The sequence below is a fragment of the Scleropages formosus genome, chromosome 2 (assembly GCF_900964775.1).
Source record: "Scleropages formosus chromosome 2, fSclFor1.1, whole genome shotgun sequence".
Lineage (NCBI taxonomy): Eukaryota > Metazoa > Chordata > Actinopteri > Osteoglossiformes > Osteoglossidae > Scleropages > Scleropages formosus.
Window position 1 is genome coordinate 34984566 of NC_041807.1, and position 13318 is coordinate 34997883.

The following is a 13318-nucleotide window of genomic DNA, read 5'->3' on the forward strand; positions in this document are numbered from 1 at the left end:
TAATCCTCTGTCATTGTGTACATTGCCGCATTCCTAATGCAAAAGTCTGTCAGCTCCAAGCTCAGTGGAATGGAATGTAATTCTCACCACATTCTCATTACATTTTTCTCGTTCCTTCATCGTCATTCCTCTGAATAATTTGGAGGACTTAGACAAATCATCCGATATTCAGATTTCCGTACTTTTACGTGTAGCTGTTAAGGATATGAGTTTACCTATTGCAAAAAAAGGTTATAATATGTGATGCACTGTGTGAGTTATAATAGACATGCTCTGCAGTTTTTTCCACCCTGAGATACTTGTGAATAAATAGCTACCAATAAAGAAAAACTGTTACTGTGATTTGTATTTACATTGAGCTGATGTTTTTTTCCCAAAGCAGCTTATAATTATTTACCCACTTATACAGCTGAGTAATTTTTACTGGAGCAATTCAGGGTAAGTACCTTGCTCAAGGGTACTACAGCCAAAGGTGGGAATCAAACCTTCAACTTTTGGGTTCAAAGGCCATGGCTCTAACCACTGCACTACCTGCTTGCTGCTTGTTTTCCCTCTGCATAATCTCATTTAGGTACTTTGTGTTGCAGAAGCGGCCACAGGGCAGGACTAAGGCACAGAACAGCGGGACCTTAAACCAAAAAGAGAGTTTATTCACAAACCAAAACAAACAGAAATAGACCCTTCTGGGCAACAGGCAAGTAACCGAACAGAAAGAACCAAAAACACTCTGCAGGTCACTGTGTCAAGCTCTTTTTCCTTTAATGCTACCCTAACGCACCTCTCCCAAGTCCTCAGGCTGGCTGCCTTTATGTTCCCCCTCGTTGTCCTTGTGCGGCCATTTAGGGCATGACAGCTCCCTAGGAGCTGCCAATTTTCCAGCTTCTGCCATGGGTTCGACCTCCCACCAGCTCGCGATAGAAAACAGACTAAATTTAGCACTGAAAAAATTGATTGGTTTGCACTTTTTTATGTTTGATGGCACAATGGTGCGTGAGTAGCGCTGATGCCTTACAGCCCCTGGGTTGTGGGTTATGGACTTGGATCTGGTTCATTCTGTGTGAAGTTTGCTTGTTGTTCATTTCAGCGTTCTTTAGATGCTCTGGTTTCCTCCCACAGTGCAAAGACATGTATTTCAGGTGAATCGGTGACTCTAAACTGCCTTTAGCATGCATCTCCTGCGATGAACTTTTTTCCCATCCAGGGTGTATTCTGTACTGCACCCCATGTTTCTGGGATAGACTCTGGTCCACTGCAGCCATACACAGGACATGCAGTCAGTGAAAACAGAAAGTAGTGTGTATGTTTGAATGAGTGTGTGTGATTGCCCTGTGATGGACTGGCAGCGCATGGTGGGCGTACCCTGTTTCACGCTCTATGCTTTTGGGATAGGCTTCAGACCACCATGATCCTGCACTAGACAAGCAGTTATTGATAAGGAAGGAATTTTTTTTTTTTTCTTCTCTCAGTCAGGTTTGCGCTCACGGATTTGGGGCAGGACATGGAATGAGACAAGCGAGACACAGGAACCTCCAAAGACAGGATGAAGTCTATAATCCTAGTCATCAGTTTCTACCTGGCTACAGTCTGCTGCGGAAAGCCTCAGTTCCCTGGTGAGTCGTTCCAGCCCCTTTCAGTTATCATCTATCTATCTGTCAATATGTGTGGGACCACGTGCGCAGTCGGCTGACATGCGCCGGGCGGCGTGTGATATTTAAGTTCATGCTAGTCAGCCAGACGGGCTGTCAGTGAGAACACGGTGTGTAGGAAATAGGCGTGTCATGCACATTCTGGCAGACTGAAAGTTATTTGGAGATTGTCAAATTTTGCCAAAGCCCACAGAAGTCAAGTTTCAGCAAAACTCATAGTGATTCACCGGTTTGACAGGTGATCGAGTAAATGTGTAAACCATGTAGGCATTTTGAAGGTGAAATTAGAATGAAAGGTGAAAAGCTGGAAACACAAATGTAACACAGCACCCCGATGGCTGTACTTGATCAAGAGCAGCATATTTACAAAAAGAAAAATATAAACATAAAAAAAAATCCATCCTGTCATTTTGTGTATTCGAAACTATTGTTTTTTCTGCTGTTTGTATATTCTGCTTTAGGATAAAGGAAACTGACAGTAAATGAAGTTGAAATTTTACCCACCTTAAATAAGCATACTGATTAAGGTATTACTGTTACTTTTGGGCTTAAGGGGAATCGACACCTCCTTTTTTCCATCTGTATTCAAGCTCTAAATAAACAGCCAAACCCCCGTGTGTCCCGGTTGATGGGCAGAGGATGTTTTCCAAATTGTTACTCAGGTTGTTTATTTGTTGAGGTTGAAATGAAAAAGTCCTACAAATAAGCAGACGTAGTCCGAAGATCCTTCTTTTTTCGACCAATAAAAGTGAGTGAGAAATGATCGAGTAATTGGGCTGTGTAACATGTCGCTCAGAATGAGGGATGATGAGGGATGTACCATGAAAATTTAAGATGAGAAAGTTAGTAAAATATTGTGCCTAATATGTGAAATCTATGTTCCTTAAATAATGGAGAAGAAACTCCTCAGTGTAAACATTTACTTGAATTTACCGTATTAACATAATTGCGTGTACGATGGTTTGATTATTAACGTTAAAAAATGAAGTATAAGTTGCTTTTTTATCTGACTTTCGCTGGCAAGAATTCAAAGGTTTATTATTGCCTGTGATTCAAAAATGTAACGGTCACAAGTGTACAAGTTCTTTAGTTAGTAACTTATTTTGCTGAATGTGCTTGTGTCATATGAATAAAAAGCAGAGAACAGCCAAGAATATGGAATATTATGCACCAGCGTAGAGAGAGGGGTGTAACAGCAACACTGTAGGAGAAATACATCAGACTTGCAGAATTTTCTAGGATCAGACTGGTGCTGTAAGTTCATCAATGATGACGAGTTGCTTCCGTTAGGACCCTAAGGAAGTAGTAGAAAAGTGACCTTATGCTTTCCTGTATCCTATATATTTAAGAGCTCTTTCATTGTTCTTCTTTGCCCTATCTGGACGTTGTTCTTTGTCATTTTCTATACTATGTTAGGTTAAAATTATTTAGTTTTGAACCCTATTGCTTGTCATCTCTGCCCCATAACTCGTGGCACATTTATTTTATGGACGTGGGCACACTCATGTGCTTTAGGGGCTTATGTTTAGCTAGAGACTAAGAAGCTTTGGATTTATAAGATAATGTATCGCTTCAAAATGCCCCTGTCCATTTTGACAGACCCTCCTTTAATCTAGTGTAATATAAGTTTTGTAATATTAGGTCATGGCATACAGCTTTATGCAATGTAGACTGTCGCAAAAATGTAATTTGTACATCAGTTGATTTCTGTAAACAAGTTACATTGTCTCAGGGCATGCAAATCAGTGTTCTTAGACTTGAGTGGTTTTTAAACTACTGTACATTTTATGGGAGAGAAGATCTAAAAAATATTATTGTCTTATTTGGCTTCGAAATACAAAATTTATGCAGTACGGTAACACGTTAGATTAAAAAATCTGCAAGTAACAAATGAAAATTGAGTTTCTAGTAAGATATTGTAAACTGCACGATGGACAGTGCTGCTGCTTTGCACCCCTTAGGTGGTGTGAGCGAATGTGGGTTAGATCCATGTTCAGTATAGGTGGAGTTCACATGTTCTCTCTGTGTTTATACTGGTTTCTTGCAGGTGCTCTGGTTTCTTCCCATAGTCCAAAAACATGTGTTTCCAGTTACCTGCTGACTTTAAATTGCCCCTGGTGTATATGTGTGTTAGAGTGCTGTGCTGTACAGGTGTGGGAATGAATGTGGGGATTCTAGTGCAGTGCATGTAGTACTGTAAGTCACCTCGGATAAAGGTATGAGCTACATACTAGTTAATAATCATTGTGAATGATTATTTAAATTGGAGGCAAACATCTTGTAAATTAATGAATGTTATGTTACGTATGTGTTAAGTATAATTAAATGAAGAATTCACTTTCACTGAACAAATCAGTGTCAAAGACATAGAGATAAATTCTTTTTTTTTTTTTCCCCGTTTTTTCAGAAAAAGAGAAGAATCCCTTGTACTGGAACTCTGCAGCTCAGCACACTTTGCAAAATGCCCTGTCCCTACAGGAGCTCAATAAGAACATTGCCAAAAATCTGATTCTGTTTCTTGGAGACGGTAGGTATATTAGCATTAACAGTCAGTCTGGAATAGGCTAAAACATAACATTAGAGCATCTGAGCTAACATGTTTCGTCATACATCGGTGTTGCGTTTCATAGTGTGTGTGAATTGCAGCAATAGCATAAAACCCGATATTACAGTAATACATTAATGTTCATGCAGATGAAAAATGTTATAATATTGCAAGACATGGTATTCAATACGCATTGAAGTCCATATTAGGAATTTATATTTGCTATAAAAAAAATATACAACGAAAATGCAACAGGCTGCATAAAGATTATGCCACTTACACACTCTGCAAAGAGCAAGAAAATTGTATGTGTTAACATTGCTTACACTTTTATCAGTCACACCTTTAAGTCTACGATACTAAAGACGAATATAATACAAGTGGCCTTTAAATCTGCCTTAGTGAAGGGAAAGTAAGAGCTGCACTCACTGCTTGTATTTATGACAAGTGTTAATAATGGGAAAGGATATTTCCATAGAAATTATGGTCATTTTTAGCCCTTTGTAGACTGATGTTCAGTCCTACTGTGGGAAATAAAGTGCACTTCTAAACCTTCTCTTCTCCTAATAAATAAAATGCTTTTGACATTTTTGCAAAACAGTATGAGGCTTTTTTGGATAAATCTCCTTATACTTTAGGTAAAAGTGTAGAAATATCGTGTCTCAAAATGACCTTTTACTCTTCCTGTAACACTGCCTCTTCTGATAAAACATTGGTCATCTAAAGGAATGGGCATTTCCACGGTTACGGCTGCTCGGATCCTCAAGGGTCAGCTAAGCGGTCACAGCGGGGAGGAAACGCAGCTGGAGATGGACAAGTTCCCTTATGTGGCTCTTGCCAAGGTACCGCATTGGTTGATAATTCTGGACCAATAAGTGCTGAATTTTAGATGGTTAAAAATAGAATTAAATAGAAGAATCTGAAAGAAACGCTCCTTCAGTGTAGCTGTTGCATAGGACATGAGAAATATTGATATACACATGTGGACATTGTCGGATTCTTTCTCACGAGTTTTCCGATAACAGAAAATAGTTTTTGCAACAAGTGAAATGTGGTGTCGTAGGCTTAAAAATAAAACTGTTAAAACTATTAAAAGTAAATATGAAAACCTGTTTTGTACATTTTTAAAACAGATTTATCGGTCACACCAGACAGAGTTCATTTTCGAAGGCCAGACGTTAAACTGAGATAGACATTCGTCTGAGGACCGATTCTGAATCCCTTGTTTGTTGTTAAATCCAGCTGATATACTGTACCTGCTCCCCTGGCTCGTACTGGACTTTTTCAGTTTTATGCTGTCCTGTTCTAGACGTATAACACCAACGCCCAAGTAGCAGACAGTGCTGGCACTGCCACGGCATACCTGTGTGGTGTGAAGGCCAACGAGGGTACTGTGGGGGTCAGCGCCGCCGCCATCCGTGGCCAGTGCAACACCACCTATGGGAATGAGGTCACATCCATCCTCAAGTGGGCCAAAGATGCAGGTGGGGGCCACACTGTTGAAATCATGGCTTCATTGTCTACAGCAAATCATGCATATGTCATCGGGAAGCTTCTCAATCTCCATCGGTAGGTCAATCATCAAGCAGTTCTCAAAGCTTTGTTTTATCAAAAACCAATCGGTTTTATCAGAACTGCACAAGCTGACGTTTTATCATATTACACTTCTACCCCAGAGTTATTGATTTTTGAAGATAGAAACATTTCCCAGTTTATTTATTTGTTTTTAATTGAGTTTTCTTCACCATACTATTTTCTACACTTTTCTGCATTTCTGCTTTCCTGCATTACTGGTGGCAAAACCCACTCAGACAGAACTGAAACTCAAATACATAGATAGGGGTACTCTGATTTCAGTGAATGTATTTTATTATTGCTACATCCGAGACTTTTGCAGAATCTACCCGGTGAATAAATAGAGGTACATTTCTATTATTATCATTTTTTTTTAAATTCCAAACTTAAACAGATATTTTCAAACATAGAATGCATTGGTCACTTCCCTGTGGCCAGTTTCGAAGGTTTTGGTTGTTTTTAAGAGAAAAAATGCTTTTTAATAGCTCCTCCATGATATTGCAACTCACCCTCCTTTCTGTACCTCACTGTTTAAAGTAGAATTAATTTTAATGTTGCTTCACATCAGTGAAAAATAATGAACTGGTGTCCAATCCACCTTGTTCTCTGATTCATGACCAATGTTTCCAGCATAGGGGGGCACTGAGATTGTATGAGCTGTTGATGAAAATAGAATAAAGTCTTACAGGAAGTTTTCAATTCATTTTAACTTAGTCTGAGCTTTTTAACAGAACCTAATCCATGAATAAATTGAGGGATTAAGCTGCATTACTGAGATTTTACTGATTTTTTTTTTATTTAATTTTTTTGCTTATTATTATTAAGCTTTTTATTGATGGCATAGTGGGTTAATTTATGAACGATTCTCTGTTACCAGCCAACTTCTGTTGCCAGTCACGTTTCGTCAGTTCACGTAGAAGTAATGCATGAAGAGATTTGTGGCTTTCTAAGAGATGTATACTTTTGCACGCACATGAAAAACAAGGCCGATGAATAACAGGGTTGTTGTATGGCTGTGTTTCCAGGCAAGTCGGTGGGCATTGTTACGACCACACGCGTGAACCATGCCACGCCCAGTGCGGCCTATGCACACTGCGTGAACCGCGAATGGTTATCAGATGCAGAGATGCCCCTGGAGGCTCTGCAGGAGGGATGCAAGGACATTGCCCTGCAGCTGTTTGAGAACATCCCAAACATTGATGTGAGTAATAAATAACTCGCACTTTCCCTGCTCTCCACCCATCCATCCATTTAGGCAGTCATTTATGCAGTTGGGGTTACTGTGAACTGGACCCTTCCCTGTGAAACTATGTAAAGTAGGGTGCACCAATCAGTGCATTACATTCAGCTGCAGATCTTACTTCAGAATGTGAATTCTGCTGCAGGAGTTTATACCAGTGATAGCTGACACTACAATAAATCTCAGAAACTGCCCTAAATCACATAAGGACTTTATTATAAATATGTATACACTTGCTCAAAGAAGTTGTTCATTTAGTCTCACTGTCTCACAGCACCTGGGTGGTGCGAGAGAACGTGGGTTTGCATGTTGTCCACATGGGTTTCCTCCGGGTGCTTTGGTTTCCTCCCACACTCCAAAGACATGCTGCTCAGGTTCACCCATAGTGTGTAAGGGACACAGAGAGTGTGTTCCACTGAGGTATGGATGAGTGACCCAGTGTAAGTAGTGTATCTAGCAGTGTAAGTCACCGCGGTGAATAAGGTGTGTGGGCTGGTAACACTACATAGTATCCATTGTAAGGTGCTTTAGAGAAAAGTGTCTGCTAAATAAATAAATGTAAAAATAATCAAAACTCCACATCACTTACCAGACAATGGAATTTTTTTTTTGAAACGCTGACATCAGAATCTCTAAATATCATCACTCATTCTGGAGAGAAAATGATACTGCTGTTCTACTGAGTACACTTGGCCTGTGCTTTGTGTCAAGGTGATAATGGGAGGAGGCAGGAAATATATGTTCCCCAGTAACATGTCAGACGTGGAGTACCCTGGAGAGCACAAACATATGGGCACCCGGCGGGATGGCAGGAACCTCGTGGAGGAGTGGAAGGACAGGTTCAAAAATCATGTGAGCAGGACATCTCTCTGGTCTCTGGAATCTTCCAGGGGGGTGCATGTTGTCCTCAGCTCACCATTACATTTGCTGCTGCTGCCTTTCAGTTTTCCAACCCAGCGTTGAATCACAAGCAAAGATCCTAACAGAGGAGCTTATAATTTCCTTTCTTGTACTTACTCAACTCCTAAAATGAGCTTGATTGGTCATTTTGAAAATTGAATGTGTTTGATATGAGCCATTCAGTTTTTTTTTTTTTTCTAATTGCCTTAAAATTGGTTAAATGTTATTTAAGTTTATGCTTAACATAACTTCAACATTTAACATAAAGAGGGTAAATGTATCAAAGTTTCCATTGATGACGTTTTTTTTTTTTCACCTGACAATCCAGAGAGCCTATTACGTATGGAACCGAAAGGACCTGCTGGCTATAAACCCAAATAATGTGGATTCTATGTTGGGTAAGTATTGATTCTTTGTTCCTTACGTACACTATATAGAAAGCATGTAGTACACTGGTGAAGCCGGTGAACCCCTGACAAAAAGAATGCAGCTCACATACAAAGAAGAGGGTTACAGTGTCAGCTTTCACAGTGTCCCTGACCATGACCTTCATACCTTGTGTAAATACGCAAAATCCAGGTTCATTTGTCGCTTTGATAAATTTAGCCGGACAATCCACTGAAATAAAAATAATAATGGAAGCACTAAAGGAGCAATAAAGGTAGTAATAATGTTGTAATATTGTAACAATGGGACTAATGATAAAAACACATACTTACACTGTTTCCTAGGTAAATTGATTTGATAAATCACCGCACCTGTGGTAATAATAGCAGCAATAGAAGTAATACTGATTCTGCCCAAAAACCACATACAAAAACTGATGCTGTGTCCTGCACTTAGAGTTAAACCTGAAAGTATTCCTTTGGCCTAGGCCTGTTTGAGCCGGGAGACTTCCCTTATGACCTGGAGAGGAATGTGGAAACAGATCCCTCACTGACAGAGATGGTGGAAACTGCGATCAAAATTCTGAGAAAAAATCCCCAGGGATTTTACCTACTGGTGGAAGGTAAGTCCACCACCAACATTTTTCTGCCAGTTTTTTTTCTGCTGTTTTACATGCGTTTTACAGTATATTTTTAAGGCAGAACGGAGTCAGCTGGTAGCGCGGTGGTTGATGCTGCTTCCTTTGGACCCAAAGGTCATAGGTTCAAATCTCACCTCTTGCTGTAGTACCCTTAAGCAAGCTGTTCACCCTGTAATTGCACTGGTAAAAGTTAACCAGCTGTGTAAATGAGTAAGTAATGTAGATTGTTGTAAGTTGCTTTGGAGAAAAGTGTCAGCTAAATGAATAAATACACTAATATCAAAATGCAAATTTCCAGTGTCACACGAATTCAAATGATTTGCTTTATTAAATATCAATGAGTGTAACGTTTAGTCGGGGGTGCGGTGGCATAGTGGGTTGGACCAGGTCCTGCTCTCCAGTAGGTCTGGGGTTCGAGTCCCGCTTGGGGTGCCTTGCGACGGACTGGCGTCCCGTCCTGGGTGTGTCTCGGGCCCTGTGTCGCTGGGTAGGCTCCGTGACCCCGTATGGGACAGGCGGTTCAGAAAATGCGTGTGTGTGTGTGTGTGAGTGTAGCATTTATTGGGAGTTGATTTGCAACCCAGAGTTTGCCATGATTTTTTTCTTGCTTGAACAGTGACACAGAAATATCCAAAGATATTTTGTTTTCCGTTGTGGACACTGCACAGTAAACTTTGGTAAAATTTCAGGGTATTTATTTCAAACTGTGATTATTTCTAGCATCGGTGTTCCCTTGGAACCATATTTGAACAGCTGTATAAAATTGCGGACTTTCTACCCGTAGTGTCAGAAACACTATAAATAACAGAGGGAATTCAGGCATCCGCTTATAATTATGAACATTCAACTGAAGGTAAATGTATGCTATATTATGGTCTTGTATACTGTTTTTATGATCAGTTTAACAACTGGAGTTAAATATCTGTTCATTGTTAACACAGGTAGCTAAATTGTGTGCTTTGATGAGCTTAGTGGTAGAGCCACATAGTCGGTTTCTTGAAGACCCCGATTTGAACAGACAGTAGTTATAGCCTTATTCTACTTGAGGTCTCCTGCTTGTGACAAGAGTAGGATGAAGCTGGTGGGATGGTGTAGTAGTTACAGTTGCTTTCTTTGGATCTAGTAGTTGCTGGTTTGAATGTACCTCTATAGTACCCCTGAGCAAAGTCAACTTTATTTCATTCCCACAGTATGTTTAGGACATACATAGGAGTGAAATAGCGTTTCTCCCCATCCACGGTGTGAATATAGAGGACAAAATATGCTATCAGTACTACGATAATGTATAATGACAAGCTACAAAACTAAAAACACTCCAGGATAAAGTGCAATGCTTTGTTAAATTCAAGAAATAGAAATGCAAACAGATTTTACATGGGTTAGTGCAAAAAAAGTATTTTTATTTGTGCAATAATCGTTTGTGGAAATGAATGGCAGTGTAACCTAATGTAGGTTGATGCAGAATGTATTCAAGAAATGCAGTGGTTATACTTGGTATGGAGATCAGTTTAAATGAGGTCTCAGCAGCAACAGTCAGTGGCATTAAAAAAGACATTCTGTGCAGTGCGTATTAAAGTGGCTGGTGTCTTTCTGGATGGGGGGGTCGGAGTTCAGAAGGCAGGTGTGTTAAAGATGGTAGACAGAGTTCAGGATCCTGGGGGAAAAGTTCTTATCCTAATGTAGCCCCTATGCAATCTGTTCCCACGTGTAGTTGGGTTTTTGGGGTGGAAAAATAGTTATATAAATATGGAGAGGGTTATGGTTTGTAACCTGATGTTTTTTTTTATTCCTATATTGTATGTTTTTTTTTCGTGTTTATTGGTAGGAAAAATGTCATTTAGGGACTGCCCGATCGGTGCTGGTGGGGAAAGTGCTCGCGATCTTGTGGGGTGGAATGTTCCGGGAGAGAGGGGGAAGAGGAGGGAGTAGGAAGGAGAGTTGGAACACCGCGTGGGGAGAAAGGGAGTTTTTTGAGACCGGGCTAGGAGAATGAGCCGGTCCCTCTTCTTCTTCTACAAACCATAACCCTCTCCATATTTATATAACTATTTTTCACCCCAAATACCCAACTACACATGGGAACAGACTGCGTAGGGGCTACACTAAATTGCTCTGGTAAAAATTACCCAGATGTATAAATGGGTGTGTAATTGTAGGTAGCTTAACATTGTAATTTGCGTTTGTGAAAAGCGTCAGCTAAATGAAAAATTGTGAATGAAGGACACTCTTTGTTAATGTTGACTGTCAATCTCTGATAGGTGGGCGCATCGACCATGGGCATCATGAGGGCAAAGCCAAGCAGGCCTTGCACGAAACTGTGGAGCTGGACAGGGCCATCGGGCGGGCAGGACTCCTGACCAGCATCCACGACACGCTCACCGTGGTCACGGCTGACCACTCACACGTCTTCAACTTCGGGGGCTACACACCACGAGGGAACCCCATCTTTGGTGCGTAGACAAGGTTTTGTCACAGCTAGCAGAATGGCATCTGTAACCCGGAATCATTTCCGTCCCGCAACTAATGTGATCTTGTATCTATGGTGCAGCAAGCACATGCCTCTTGATCTTCTCTTCAACGGGAATTTCTTTGAGTTCCATCTGTGGTCTGCAGGGTTGGCGCCAATGCTGAGCGATGTGGACCAGAAACCGTTCACCTCAATCCTCTACGGGAACGGGCCTGGGTACAAAATAGTCAACGGAGTCAGGGAGAACGTCTCAGCTGTTGATTACAGTATGTTACCCATGATGTGTTCCCAGTCTGACACATCTACACTGTGTTCTGAGTTCTGTTTATTCCTTCGCCTTCATTTTTTTTTTCCCATAACATTTCTCACATTTGGTTACAATTTAGTAGCAATTTTCTTCAAGTGAGATGACAGTTCTTGGCTTTCGATGCTGCTGGAGCTATATAATGTTTGATGTTTGCTGGTTCACGTCCAAGTATGTGGCTCTGGAACAGACCACTGAGTGCAGGACAAATATGTTCATTCTGTGCAGCCCTCCAGAAAAGTAGGAAATACAATAAGGCCATTGTCTTCTTTTTCACTGGTAAACATATCACAAGAAATTATGAAATTAAAAAAAAAGACCGTATCACTGTAGAAGGACACCAACCATGAAATGACATGTCTTGAGAGAAAAGGTCAGATGATTTTGTATTTTTTTTTTGTATTTCAGTTAAGATTTTGCACAATTTTCTGCTCGCATACGTGGTTGCATACAGTATTGTTTCAACACAACTCCATCACCTGTACAGCAGCATCCCCCGGGATGTATTTGTATCCTTAAAATTTATACTACTTTGGGCGTTACATTGTTGCGACTGACACTGGGTTAGTGATTCAATGGATGACACTTTGCTATAAAGCAATTTACACTATTAAGCCATTCGAAATTATTTACCTATTGATATAGCAGGGCAATTCAAGGAAACTGCAGCAGGAGATAGGATTTGAACTTGGATCCAAACCTGAGTGCAAGGCAACAGCTCTGACCCCTGTGCTATCAGCTTATAAAAACAATTGCTCCAATGACACCGTGACTCGATGGTTCCACTCAGTGTTGACTTCGCAAGGATATTCTTTTTTTTTTTAAAACACAGTACGCCATATCTCTGCTTTGCCTCAAGTTGCACAAAAGTCCCACGTTCCATGAGTTAAAGCCATGGAGAGGCAATGTTTGCTATAGAAAGGTTGTGAATGCCTCCTCTTCTCTCTCCCACAGAGCAGAATAATTATCAGGCTCAGTCAGCAGTCCCATTGCGCTTGGAGACACATGGTGGGGAGGACGTGGCCATCTTCTCCAAGGGTCCCATGGCCCATCTCCTGCATGGCGTCAAGGAACAGAACTACATTCCCCATGTCATGGCCTATGCTGCCTGCATTGGGCAGAACAGGCTCCACTGTCGATCATTTAGCAACCGGGGTCCCCAGTTTCCTGCATCCCTTGCGCTGACCACCTTGGTAGCCATACCAGTTCTTCCACACCTCCTTTGGTGACACCTTCCATTTTGTTGGTCTCTTGGAAATCTTCCAGCAGTAACCTCTTGAATAACCCTCATGATGGTTCTATCTTCCAAGTTTTATCAACTTGTATAAATATGCATCATATCTATCTTCTACACAATGTCACATAATCCGCCACAAAAACACATGGAAGATGTAGAATTTTGGAGAGCATGACAGGGGTGATGACATAGCAGGAAAGCCATGTTGTTGTGTTAAAAATCAAGACAGTCTGAACAAATATTATGCAGCTGGGTGTTCAGTGGAAACCTTTGGGCGTTGTGACATTTTTGTCATTACCATGATGAACAAGTGTTGAAAATACACTACATAGTTTTTCTTCCTTAAGACAGATGAGCTAAATTCCATCAGTGTTGGT

At 40.8% G+C, this 13318-nt stretch overlaps 1 protein-coding gene across 1 annotated transcript; it reads left to right on the forward strand.

The window, feature by feature from the left end:
- Nucleotides 1-1540: 1540 nt before the first annotated feature.
- LOC108933486 (alkaline phosphatase-like) lies at nucleotides 1541-12933 on the forward strand. The gene is made up of 11 exons (XM_018750584.1): nucleotides 1541-1610; nucleotides 4054-4173; nucleotides 4918-5033; nucleotides 5501-5675; nucleotides 6792-6967; nucleotides 7718-7858; nucleotides 8235-8304; nucleotides 8781-8915; nucleotides 11192-11383; nucleotides 11547-11666; nucleotides 12659-12933. The coding sequence occupies exons 1-11, from the start codon at nucleotides 1541-1543 to the stop codon at nucleotides 12931-12933; spliced, it is 1590 nt and encodes a 529-aa protein (XP_018606100.1).
- Nucleotides 12934-13318: the final 385 nt, after the last annotated feature.

What these genes read in the sequence shown, in the direction of transcription:
- LOC108933486 (XM_018750584.1), top strand. Translation starts at nt 1,541, where the DNA reads ATGAAGTCTATAATCCTAGTCATCAGTTTCTACCTGGCTACAGTCTGC. An exon ending in AGGACAGGTTCAAAAATCAT is followed by an intron (nt 7,859 to 8,234) that starts GTGAGCAGGACA and finishes CTGACAATCCAG; the next exon opens with AGAGCCTATTACGTATGGAA. An exon ending in ACGAGGGAACCCCATCTTTG is followed by an intron (nt 11,384 to 11,546) that starts GTGCGTAGACAA and finishes TGTGGTCTGCAG; the next exon opens with GGTTGGCGCCAATGCTGAGC.